General features: G+C 38.2%; 2 protein-coding genes across 7 annotated transcripts; one reads left to right on the top strand and one right to left on the bottom strand.

Moving 5' to 3' along the window:
- The first annotated feature begins 4,220 nt into the window (after positions 1-4,220).
- On the top strand, positions 4,221-5,861 carry LOC112187657 (geranylgeranyl pyrophosphate synthase, chloroplastic). Its single transcript, XM_024326538.2, has one exon. It carries the CDS (start codon positions 4,576-4,578, stop codon positions 5,665-5,667), a length of 1,092 nt encoding a protein of 363 aa, XP_024182306.1. The 5' UTR covers positions 4,221-4,575; the 3' UTR covers positions 5,668-5,861.
- Positions 5,862-7,952: 2,091 nt separating this feature from the next.
- Positions 7,953-12,177, bottom strand: LOC112189278. Of its 6 annotated transcripts, XM_040514127.1 has the most exons (8): positions 12,001-12,177; positions 11,347-11,423; positions 11,177-11,258; positions 10,881-10,975; positions 10,471-10,671; positions 9,203-9,302; positions 8,952-9,026; positions 7,953-8,239 (listed from the first exon to the last, which is right to left on the bottom strand). In XM_040514127.1, exons 5-8 carry the CDS (start codon positions 10,558-10,560, stop codon positions 8,088-8,090), a joined length of 417 nt encoding a protein of 138 aa, XP_040370061.1. In that variant the 5' UTR covers positions 10,561-10,671; positions 10,881-10,975; positions 11,177-11,258; positions 11,347-11,423; positions 12,001-12,177; the 3' UTR covers positions 7,953-8,087. The 6 variants fall into 6 exon arrangements, 5 of the variants coding, with proteins under 5 accessions (XP_040370061.1, XP_040370060.1, XP_040370059.1 ...); XR_005806093.1 differs by lacking the exons at positions 11,177-11,258; positions 11,347-11,423 and adding an exon at positions 8,531-8,666 and having other exon boundaries at positions 10,471-10,667; XM_040514126.1 differs by lacking the exon at positions 11,347-11,423 and having other exon boundaries at positions 10,471-10,667.

Raw genomic sequence — 12,177 nt, forward strand, 5'->3', positions numbered from 1 at the left:
ATTAGAGAAAATAATGCACATTGTGTTTCTTGAAATTTCTTATAGAAATAATCTCATTGCTGCATGACTTTCCTGGATTCAGGTTGCGGGCGTATATCGCTTTCCGCCGATTAACTAGTTGATGAGATGGATTGCTAACCAGGGGTCCAGGAGCTACGAGCAGTTGATTGTTCGTGTTTCCAATACTTTTCCAATTTTGAGCAGTTGATTGGACATGCTTTCAGTGTTTCTGTTGTGCCGGCTAACCTATGCACTATGTAACTATCTATAGTACTGTACCTGTATGACAATGTATTCATTGCGAGTGTGTATTTTGGTGGACTGCAAAAACGTGAGTCTTGCCCAGCAAAATACGGATTCAAATTTGCTCACCACTAGCCTTTAGGTGATGATACCATCACTCAATAAAAAGCTGCCATGTATGATAATCCATAATCATGGACTAACTATGGTTAACTTAATAAATTATCATGAAAGAGAAAAAGTAATTTAATAATAATAAAACTAATATACATTATTATGAGATTATTCATTAAATAAAAAAAATCTTAAACCCTTTCGTATTCTAATTGCTCTCCCTCTCCTCAAAAAAAAAATAAAAAAAAATGCTATGGCTTTTTAATTTCCCCTCCAGTTCATTGCATATAGAGTGGTTCTATTCAGACCTCTGTATTTGCTATATAGAGCTCCTTTAATTTTTGAACAATTTTATTTCCTACTTTACCCCTCTAGAACTGGCACCGTTGCACAGGTCTTTGTCTTCTATCTTATCCTCCCTATATTTCCTAGTTTGTTTCATAATTGTTATCTACAACTTCACTTCTTTTAATTGAATTGGGATATCAATCGATCATGACAATTGAATAAAGACACTTCAACTTCTTGATGTGAGTTTACTTTTATATGCCATAACCATTTCTTATTATTTGTTTTAGTATTATGAATTACAACTTGATTATCTAGCACCATGACCTGATACAAGGTTGATTTCCTAATTATACCAAAGATTTTATAGGGAGATCCATTATAAGAATATTGGTAAGAGTCTGAGAATATTTTTCAAATACTTGATCAGCCATGGCACAGGCCAATGATCCCAAACCCTCACTATGACTGTTGTTAATTCGCTTTAGGGTAGGGTGATTGATATCCAGCAGTGGGGAAAGAAAGAAGAGAAACTGAGAAACAAATAATGAAAGAGAAACAGAGAGATAGGGAGGGAGGAGAATATGGAAGAGTGTGGCCTCAATTTTTTAAAGGGGCATAATAGGAAAAATGAATTTTAAAAAAATTTAAGGAGGTCTACATAGCAAATGTGGAGGTCCGACTAGAATCACCCTTGCTATATTTGTCTTCTACCATCAATCTATCACTTATCATCATCGTCTTCTTTATTTTTTTTTTCTCAGGTTCACTGTCACAAACGTTTGCATCTTCTTGGTTCTTCATCTCCATCACTTATCACCATCATTAGCCTCTCCTAATTTCTCATTTAGCACTCCTTTGAGTATTCCTCAATTGTTCATCATCTTCATATTCCGATGGACAAATGAGGAACCTCATATGAAAGCTTGGATTACTTCTGCCAGGAACTCTATACCTTAGCAAAGTGATATTCCCGTTTGTAAATTGGTTTAGCCGATTATAGTGCTGGACAGATTCATGATGCAACAATACTTTAATCATATTACCCAGCCTTTTCCAACAAAATTTTCACCACGAATCCCAAACTGAATGAGAGAGTGAGTTAATTAATAAGTTGCCTCGTGGATGGTCTGCATTTGAGTTTGGGAGTTGCCTTGTGGTGATTTTGGGAGGAAGATGGAAAGGGCTAGAGGAGATCTAGGTTTGGTGGTTTGTTTATGAGAACTGGGGAGGAAGAGAGAGTGAGTTAATTAATCAATTCATAAATATTAATGCAGAACCATCGTTGTTGTGCTGAATAACATATTTGTTTGTGAGAGTCGGTGTAATACAAGGTAGAAGGAACCATAATTTTTTTTTTTCTTTCAAGAATTTCCAGTTTTTTGTAGTACATAAAATGGATTTATGCCAAGAAACTAACAAAACTGGAGGAAAAAAAAACCACAGTAGAAGATGATGATGCGTGATGGAGATGCTGGGAGACGAAAGTGTGTCGGTTAGCATTTAATGAATAATTATATAATAAAATATCAGAGTTTTATTATTATTAAATCTATTTTCTCTTTTCTATAATTAAGTTAATCATAGTTAGCTATACTTATGAGTTATCACATATGGCAGCTTCTCATTAAGTGGTGGTATCACCACTTAAGGAATAGCGGTGAGCAAATTTGATTCCGCAAAATAAGCGTATAATGAAAATTAGGAGAATGGAAAAACGCATTTAAGGCCAAAAATTGGTAGCCACATGTGGAGGTGTAGGGAAAATATTGTAGCGACACGTTATCATTTACAAAAATTTTGAAAAGTCAGAATAATGAATTGAAATAATTTGAACAACTTTAAAAAGGGTGCGGCTATTATCACCCTACAGTCTACTTTGTTCACCCTACAAAACAAAAATCACTCAAATATTCCAACTTTAACCTTCCAATTAAGAAAATTAATATATAAAAAAAATGAAAAATTGCAACAACCACTGGCACCTCTGCCAAGCTCCTTCAATTCTCTATTCAATCCTTTAAAAGAAGCCAATTACTACCTCACAATTCAACTTGTCGTCAACTTATCGAAGTTGAAAAGAGTACATAGATAAGAGAACACTAGGCAGTGAGATTTTAAGAAAACCGTGGCATCAGAACAGAAGAGAAGGGATCCCTAGAAAAGGGTAGAGCTGTGATGTTCATTGGTGATATGGGTCCATGGTGTTTCATCATATAATGCATCATGCATGATTTACCAAACCTAACTACCAAATTTCTATAGGTGGCACTCCAAATTTCTATAGGTGGCACTTCTGCCTTTGCTGCACACTAGGCTCCATCGCCTTTCTTCCTTCCCCCCCCCCCCCCCCCCCTCTTTTCTCTTGCTTCATCAATTAGGAGTCATGCAAGCACGTCGGAGTTCTTTGCTAGCTATTAGATAAAACTAAAGAGAGATCTATTTAGAAGAAGGAGAGGCAACGCTGCAATTTGGTTCGACAGAGGTGTGTTATGGTTTCTTTACAATGGTAGAAGACAACATTGCAGCTTTTGTTTTGTTATCTATTTTAGTTTAACAAATAAGGACATTACTGAAATTTTGGTGGCAAAAATTAAATGCAGGGTGAACAAAGTAGACTACAGGGTGGAAATCGCCATACCCCTTTAAAAAATGTCGAAGATGCTGCCAAAAGAAATAATAACTTGACAGTTGTTTTGGGATTCGTTTACGGTGCGTTAATGTAAGGAGATAGACTAGTTTGATATAAATGTAAATTAATTAAAATAAATTAGTCTACAATGCATTAAGTAATGTACGAATGCATGAAGCAAAGTAATAGTCTACCAAATTAATTAATTTGATGTATCTATGTATTGAATTACGAATGTACTATAAATCTTTCCATTGGTGTGACCGAAATCATGGAACTTTATTTATAAACAAAACATCATGGGTCCGATTGAGTGTGATAATCATGCGTTGGACTTCTCAGATTGGATCCTTCTTAGTCAAGTCTAAGAGTTATTGTCCAAAAAATGGACAAACCTACGAGCTAGCCCCAAATACATAATGGTTGAGAAAGAACCACATCACAGGGTTGAATTCCAACGGAGAACAAGGGGAAGATCGATGAGGATAATTGGAGGGTTTTCATGCAACTTAAACAATTTTTTTTCTCGATGAGAATGCAACTTAAACATTGCTTTGTGCTCAAAACACGTTTTGCCGTCTTCTTTGTTCTTTATTACACAAATGCGGCATCTGTCCTACTCGCACCGCATGAAGTCAGCACTCACAAACACACAAACTCAATCTTTTTTGACTGATACTTTTTTAAAACAATAAGTAAATACAAGTGTCGAACCGATTATAATTTAGTAATCGTTCGTTTTATACGTTATAACATTATAATTGCATAAAAGAATCTATTATCTTCTTATCAATGAAAACAAAATCTGAACGGTCTGAACACCTGGAACGCATGTACTACGTAATCCACTCAACTCAATTTCTTTGCAAAAATTATGATATTACCATTTGTGAAAAATCTGTACGTATATAAACCTATAAAAGGAGCCAAATTATACATGCACATAAGCACATGGCCGATCGGGTAAGAAATGAAATGCCAATTGTCCACAATATCCTATCCAACCCAAAATCCTATCCTCCTCGATGACACCTCCTCCCTCACTCTCGCTATATTGCTCTTCCCACTCCTCCACCCCCTCTCTCTCCTCCTCTCCTGTCACTCTGTTTCTCTCTCTACACTTCCATAATCGTTAATGTGAGTCTAATCCTTACCTTTTCAGACCCAGCATATGACTCTTCAATAGAATTGCCGGACTTACAGACCTCCATTCTCGCATATAAGCAAGACACAGTCCTCTTCTGTACACTGCACACCATCGTCGAAAAAGCTGATTTCTTTGAGCTAATCGAAACGAGATGAGCTGTGTGAATCTGAGCTCATGGGGCCAAACCTGTTCAATGTTGAACCGATCCAGATCCCCATCTCTCCACCTCCTCCACAGCCTCAGGGCCCGACCCGTTTCCTTCGCTTCTCCGAAAGGACGCCGACCCAGTTCCGTCACGGCAATCCTGACCAAGCAGGAGACTGTGAAGGAGCAGAAAGAGGAATCCGGGAAGCCCAGTTTCAATTTCAAGACCTACATGGTGGAGAAGGCCGAGTCCGTCAACCGGGCCTTAGACGCCGCCGTTTCGCTGAAAGACCCGATTACGATCCACGAAGCGATGCGGTACTCTTTGCTCGCCGGAGGCAAACGGGTCCGACCCGTTCTGTGTGTCGCCGCGTGCGAGCTCGTCGGAGGTTCTGAGTCCCTCGCCATGCCGGCGGCCTGCGCCGTCGAGATGATCCACACCATGTCGTTGATCCACGACGACTTGCCGTGCATGGATAACGACGACCTCCGCCGCGGGAAGCCCACCAACCACAAGGTTTTCGGCGAAGACGTCGCCGTTTTGGCCGGCGATGCGCTTCTATCATTCGCGTTCGAGCACCTCGCCGTCTCCACCGTCGGCGTGGAGCCTTCTAGAATCGTCCGAGCCGTGGAGGAGCTTGCCCGGTCAATCGGGTCGGAGGGATTGGTGGCGGGTCAAGTCGTGGATATCCACTCGGAGGGGTTATCCGATGTGGGACTGGAGCACCTGGAGTACATACACCTCCACAAAACGGCGGCTCTTCTTGAATGTGCAGTTGTTCTCGGGTCGATTTTGGGAGGCGGGTCGGACTCGGAAATCGAAAAGCTCCGGACTTTTGCGAGGTACATTGGGCTGTTGTTTCAAGTTGTGGATGACATTCTGGATGTGACGAAGTCTTCACAGGAATTGGGGAAGACTGCTGGGAAGGACTTGGTGGCTGATAAGGTGACTTATCCTAAGCTAATGGGGATTGAGAAATCGAAGGAATTTGCGGAGAAACTTAATAGGGATGCACAAGAACAGCTCGTCGGATTCGACCAGGAAAAGGCTGCTCCTTTGATTGCTTTGGCTAATTACATTGCTTACAGGCAAAATTGAGGAGTTGGGATTCTGCTGTTGTATTTTAGAATTGGTTGTTTACTAGAATTTACTCAATTTAGAGTCTCTCACAGTTTACTACATCCTCTGAAATGAAATGGGAGATGTACACATTTTTACTTTTTCAAATCTGTGTCAAAATCTTTGTTTAATGTGGAATTAGTATTCCTTAATTTCGTACTTTACCTATTGCATTCAACTATAGAATGATTTCTGAGAAAATTGTGGATAGGTATGAAAATGTAGAAGTAGAAGTTGGTTGTTTCTGGCCAAGAAGAAGGTGAGTTGTTATGCAGAGTTGCTGGGTGTTTTCAGGTGATTATATTGAACCTGTTGAGAAATAGAATGGAGTCATAGAGATGATCAAGGATTAGGACATGGGGTTTGATCCAGGGAAGCAAAATTTATTACTTCCATGTATATGTTTATAGGAGTTGAATGTTCTAGTACTGCAGGGTTTCAATTTTTACTGGTATTGTAGTATGGTGCATTAATGGGAATTGACTGAGCAGGTCCATTAGTTTGTTTTCTCACATTCTGATAAACATGTTTATTGTTATGCGCTCTGGTCATAGTTAACTCATGAGTCGCATTTTTCGGGGGGTGTCTTCTTTTCGGTTCTAAACTCCTTGCCAGTTCCCCCAAATCTGGGTGTACTTCGTGTAACTGCAGTACCTATACTTATCAGGACTCAAACCCCATGTGTAGCAAACAAGGTAAGAATGGAATGCATAGTAAAATAGAAAGAAGCTGAAATTTGCGCGGAATGACGTTGGTATTGTATATCAATAAGAAGATTCATTCTTTAATTCTTTCTGTGTTTGTTTCTTTTCCTCTTCTATTAACATACCGTTGAATGTCCATTTCCGAATGAGAATATTTCATTTTAAGTTTCATCTCAATGAATCGGGCAGAGTTTCGGAATAATCTCGACACTTTTTTTTTTTTTTTTTTTTTCAGTACTGAAACACAACTGGAGGTTATGATATCCAACTTGGGATCAACTCCTCCAAATCACTGACCTTTCTTCAAGGTCTCAGCTTCAGCTAGTGTAACACACTGCCATAACTTAGATTTGGGCTTATAAAAATAGGGCCCCAACTCGTAATATCACTCTTCTAACTTCAACCTAGGCTCATTTGCTTCAAAACTCCAACGCATATTCACATTTTACTCCCCTCTTCACACCATTCAAACCCACATCTTGGTTCCCAGCCTGATCTAATTAAAGAGCTTAAGTCTCCCTCTTGTTATTTTAATCTCGTTTTTTTTTTTTTAACGTACTGGCTTTTAAAACAAACAACCTCATATATATAGTTGGAGACTTGGAGTGATGCTTAGCTAATAGCTGAGGGATTCAAAAACTCCAAGGTGTGCAGGCACTTTGTTTACTTGCGGGGCAAGCTATACAGCATAGCCCTATCCTGGAACCTTTTATGCATTGACCTCAATACTGTTGCAGCTTCTGCCCTTGAACTTCATGTTTCAGAGGATGATAAGAACGGATCCATGGGATGTCTTGGGGTGTCGATGGATCGTCTCTGTTATATGAAGGGAATGCCCGATAATTTGAAGGACTCCTACTATCTGGCAGCCTGGTATTATGATGATGAATCTGGGGAACGGATTCTCAGATATAGTGTTTCTTGTCGCATATAGGGATACATATTCGAGTCTCGAGGTTATGACTACGACGATTCCATTGAACCCTGTGCAGTAACTCCAACTTCAGATCTCTTGTTTTATGGCACTCCCAACTAGATCTGTTGTTTCCACCTTAAATGCAAAAAGATGAAATTCGTTTGCGAAACAATCTCTAAAATAGATACACCTGCTTCTTTCTTGACATTACGTGCATGCTTTGAACCTTTCTACACTCATTTGAACAAGAGGAATGACGTCTCCACAACATTGTCAGTAAACTATTTTCTTCCCTATAAATAGTCTTTTTTCTTTCGGAAATGGGGGCAAAAAGCCCAGGAAACAGATAAATAAACACTTGTTTTTGGTGACTTTTGGTCATGTAGCTGCCAGGACTCAATTAGGAAAAGAGTTGGAACAAATAAGCTATCTAGCTAGGTATGGGTTATAGGAATTTAGAAGAGAAAGAGGATTAGGGTTAGAGACAATTGACGAAATAGAGATAGGGTGCAATTAGACAAAAAAAGAGGAAGGAGAGACGTAGAATATGAGGGTTGGAGAATTACAGACTAGAAAGAAAGCACTTCAAACTAGGTAGACATAAGAAATTACAAGGGTTCCAAAAATACTAACAATACGTACTTAAACCAAATTGCCATCAGATCACAGAGATCGCAGTCCATAACTGAAGCACATAATAGAGACCCTATGAACCATCTTTGCATTGAAATGTAAACAGAAAATAAAGCAAGTCTTCATAAACTGTCCATAGAACCTCATTATAAATATCCTTCCAAACTAATACTCTTCGGTATGTCAGCATACAATACCTTGATGTCACTGCCACAGAAGAGTATATACTCAAAAACTCTATCCGCTGGCGGGATTTGTGATCCATCCTTTTTCCTTCCTTCAGTTCCAAAAGAGCGTACTGTCATTTAAAGAATAAATATTAGCACCATTTTATCTACCCAGAGCTCAAATCACACTTAAGATACAATATATATCATAAGGTACACAGAAACTGTCCATAAACCATTTCTTGCTTCATAAATATGCCCAAAAGTACATAAACTAACATATGCAACCCTACTTGACCACTTCACTGCAGGCTTAAATTATTTCAACCCCGCTGATGCCATTCTACTTTGGGTATTTTGATTCTTAATACAAATTCACTCTGTACATCTTACTATTGGTGCTGAGGAAAGTGATCCAATACCATGAAATCATTGAATCCAATTTCTGGACAGATTGATTGGACTAAATGTTCTTGTGCTTATCCTCATACTTGAATTCAAGCCCCATTTCCTCAATATCTTCCACAATACCATGGTGTAGTTGCAAATGCAATCCTCCTATATGATCCAATTAAATTTGCAAACTCAATGCAAAAACTGTGAACTCAAAATATGGAGCTGAAATTTTGAGACCTAGTGCATATCAATCTTAACCAAGGAGAATAATAATTTTGAAACCAAGGCCAAAATAGACAAGTACATATCAATCTTAACCAAGCAGAATAATAATTCTGAAACCAAGGCCAAAATAGACTAAATAGTAAACAGTAATAAAAAAATAATTCTATCATATCCGAAAGCAATGCATCTAAAATTACAAAAGTGAGCTAATTGATTACTTACAGTGATTATTCTCCCAGCCCAAAATCACAGGCAACTTCCAAAGCACAGAATTATAAGCGCCTCGAACAGCTGTCCCTGATTTGCAGCGAAAATTTAAAATTTAGTCAGGACGTCTTAAAAAAACAAAAACAAAAAGATTTAAATAACAAAGCTAACACAGCGTATATCTCAGTAATGCATCTAATAGGAAATCATATGTGCATATGTTAATAGTAAGGCACGTTATGCTTGATAGAGTTTTGAATTTATACTTCCTAGAAGATGAGGAGCAAGCATTTCGTGAAGCCTGGAGATCTGCTCTTCTTGGTTAATATCCTTTAACTCTTCCTGGAACTCCTCTAGACTTGCAAACTGCATTTAAAGTACACATGAAAAGGTAGATAGAGATTAGGAAGAAATTAAGGGAAACACAATATTGTCATACAATTAAGGAGAAGATTATAGAAATCGATAATTTAAATCAAGGTCATTTTAGATGGAACTCCACAGTAATCATTACGAAGGTACTTAATTTCCACATCTTACATTATTCCGAACAGAAAGAAGGCGGCAATTAGTACATATGTACACGCAATTAGTACAATTATTCCAAAGAATTGAAAATCTGCAGACTGATGTTGCTGCAAATTACGGTGTTTCTCAAAACTGATCAATACCAGCATTATGTAATATATATTGTACCTTATCTTGGACGCAATTATTACAGGTTTGATTATATATGTATTTTTGTTATACAGAAAAAGAGTAATTGAGTAGTAGTACTACGTAATTCTTGTGAAATTGATCCAGAAGTGTTTTGCAGAGAATTGAAAATGGAAGAGAGGCTCCCCTTTCCCATTGTCACCAAGTTAGCTGTAGCATGAGGACCATCAGAACTAAAAATTCATTCTTTACAGATTAAAGATGGGAGACAGAGAAGGTGTCTAGAAAACCCTGCACTCAAGTTCACTTACGTAGAAATATGGAATGTAAAAGTTGTGTAAAACTTTCATGAAAAAAAATACACGTGTGCTTAATATTAGGAGCACACGTATATTTGCATTACTTTTAACACAAAATTTGCTTCTTCTCATAGTATGCCACATTTATAACGATTCAGCTAGATTCTCCACAACCATTCTTATCAACCAGACCCTATATCTCCTCTATTTTTTATTCAACAAAGTAATTCACGTCTTATCGAGTGTCCCTTCATATCCTCTCTTACACTATCCCAAAGAAAATCCCTCATGAGATTGTCTACTAGTCTAGCAACGCCTTAAGGAATTTTAAAACAGAGACATATGCACAGGCATGCTTCACTTTAGGCAACTATTTTCTAAGAGTTATCACTTATCAGGCTTCTCTTAGATTGGAATGCTGCAGTGATTTAGCTAACTCATTTCCCTCTTTTTTACCCATCTATTTAATTTTTATCTCAACAGTAGTTTCTTTCTCACTCAAAAAGTATAAAACAGCCAAAGATATCTGTTTTTTCACATAATTGACTCACAAAAGATTTCAGAAGAACTTGCAGTACCATGGCAAGGAGTCTTTGGAGAGTCAATATCTGTTGTTGAGCCTCAACTGCTGCCACTGCTGCAGCTGCTTCCTTCCCCAGTATTTCCATATTCGACTTTCTTGCAACTTTGCGTCTGCTGCTTCTAGTTTCATAACATTCTCTGAATTGCCCCGTGCTTCCCTCACTTTTGATTGGTGTTTGGAAACTTCAATAGCCTGTCTAGGTTCAAAATAACACACAATGATGTGCCTATAAAAGAAAATTAATAGGGTTTGGCGTTTTCAATTGTATGGATATAAGTGTGACTGTATGAAGAACATCAATCGACTGCAATACATTACAGTGATACACTCCAATCAAATGTTGTTGCAAGAATAAAAAGGAATAAAAGAATCAGAAAGTACTTGGTAATCACAAATTAAAGATACCTGAGATTCAGCTTCTTGCCGCATTCTGTGATATCGTTGAGCAAGATGCCGAGCATCATCCAATGGAGCGCCCATTACCATTGCTCTTAATGACTCTGTCAACAGATAAAAGTTATAAACCCACATCATAAAATATTAACCGCTGATGGCAGTTAGGAGAAAGAAACTATTTAAAATTACATCTAAAAGATGGTCTTAAGTATGGTATTCAAAATGCAGTTCATAACTCTTGGATAACTCAATGCAATGGAATGAGAAACAAAAATTATGATAAAACTGTAGGTTAAAATCATTACTTGATCAAATAATAAAATGCCTAGCTACATCCTCTAGATTGTGCCCAAGCTTTTCCAAAGCCTCTGCATAAATGCAGCCCCTCTGAGATATGTGAGAAAGTTCAGCATCAGATAGATTTCCTCTAAAAACAAATGCAAAAACTCTCGTATCCAAGCTGCAGAAGGAGTACCTAAAGTATATCGCTATGCTGTCAAGGATTGTGACATTCAAATATTGATTTGTGGAACATGTGCCTGACATCCCTGACTTTACACCTTATCAATGGTTTAGTGGAACATGGTATTGATAATTCTTAGTGAGTGAGGAGTATAAACTAAAAAGCATAAACTGCCTAGGACTAACTCAAATTGGGCAAAAGAAAAAAGGTATTTAGGAACTATCAGCCTCAGATGTATGGCCAATTTGGCTCGACACGATGATATAGAAATCACCACACACAAATATTAGGAAAATGGAACTGGTAGAAAGGCATGATCAAGCAAGAACCATTTAAAAATCTATCGGCGATAAAACACATTAAAGAAGTTAAGAAGCAGAGTCAACCTGTGACATAATTTCTAACCATAGCCCCTCATTGAATCCAGAGCTTCATGGTAGCCTAATGGAGACTAATTTCAACACTATTACTCAATCTAATACACTATAATTAAGCCAGGCTAAGACGAACTTGGAACCAATCTAACATAAGAACTTGGATTCTAATTACCATAGTGTTTCTCCAAATTGATACACAATAATGAGGCCACAGAACCGTAAAACAATAAGCAACCAAATCGACACAGAAATTGCAGATGGGGCTAGGGTTTGGGAGTAATAATCTTACGTCATTATCATCGGAGAAGAGCTCGCCTTCTTCTCCGGATTTGGGCCTAGCTCTCCTAGCACCGACTTCGAGTAACTCTCCTAGCTCCGACTTCGTGTAAGGCCCGGACCGATGGTTTTCCTCTTCTTCTTCTCTCCCTTCTTCCTCTACTCTCTGCAGCCAACAAACCCAAAACCG

Source organism: Rosa chinensis, chromosome 2 (assembly GCF_002994745.2).
Source record: "Rosa chinensis cultivar Old Blush chromosome 2, RchiOBHm-V2, whole genome shotgun sequence".
NCBI lineage: Eukaryota > Viridiplantae > Streptophyta > Magnoliopsida > Rosales > Rosaceae > Rosa > Rosa chinensis.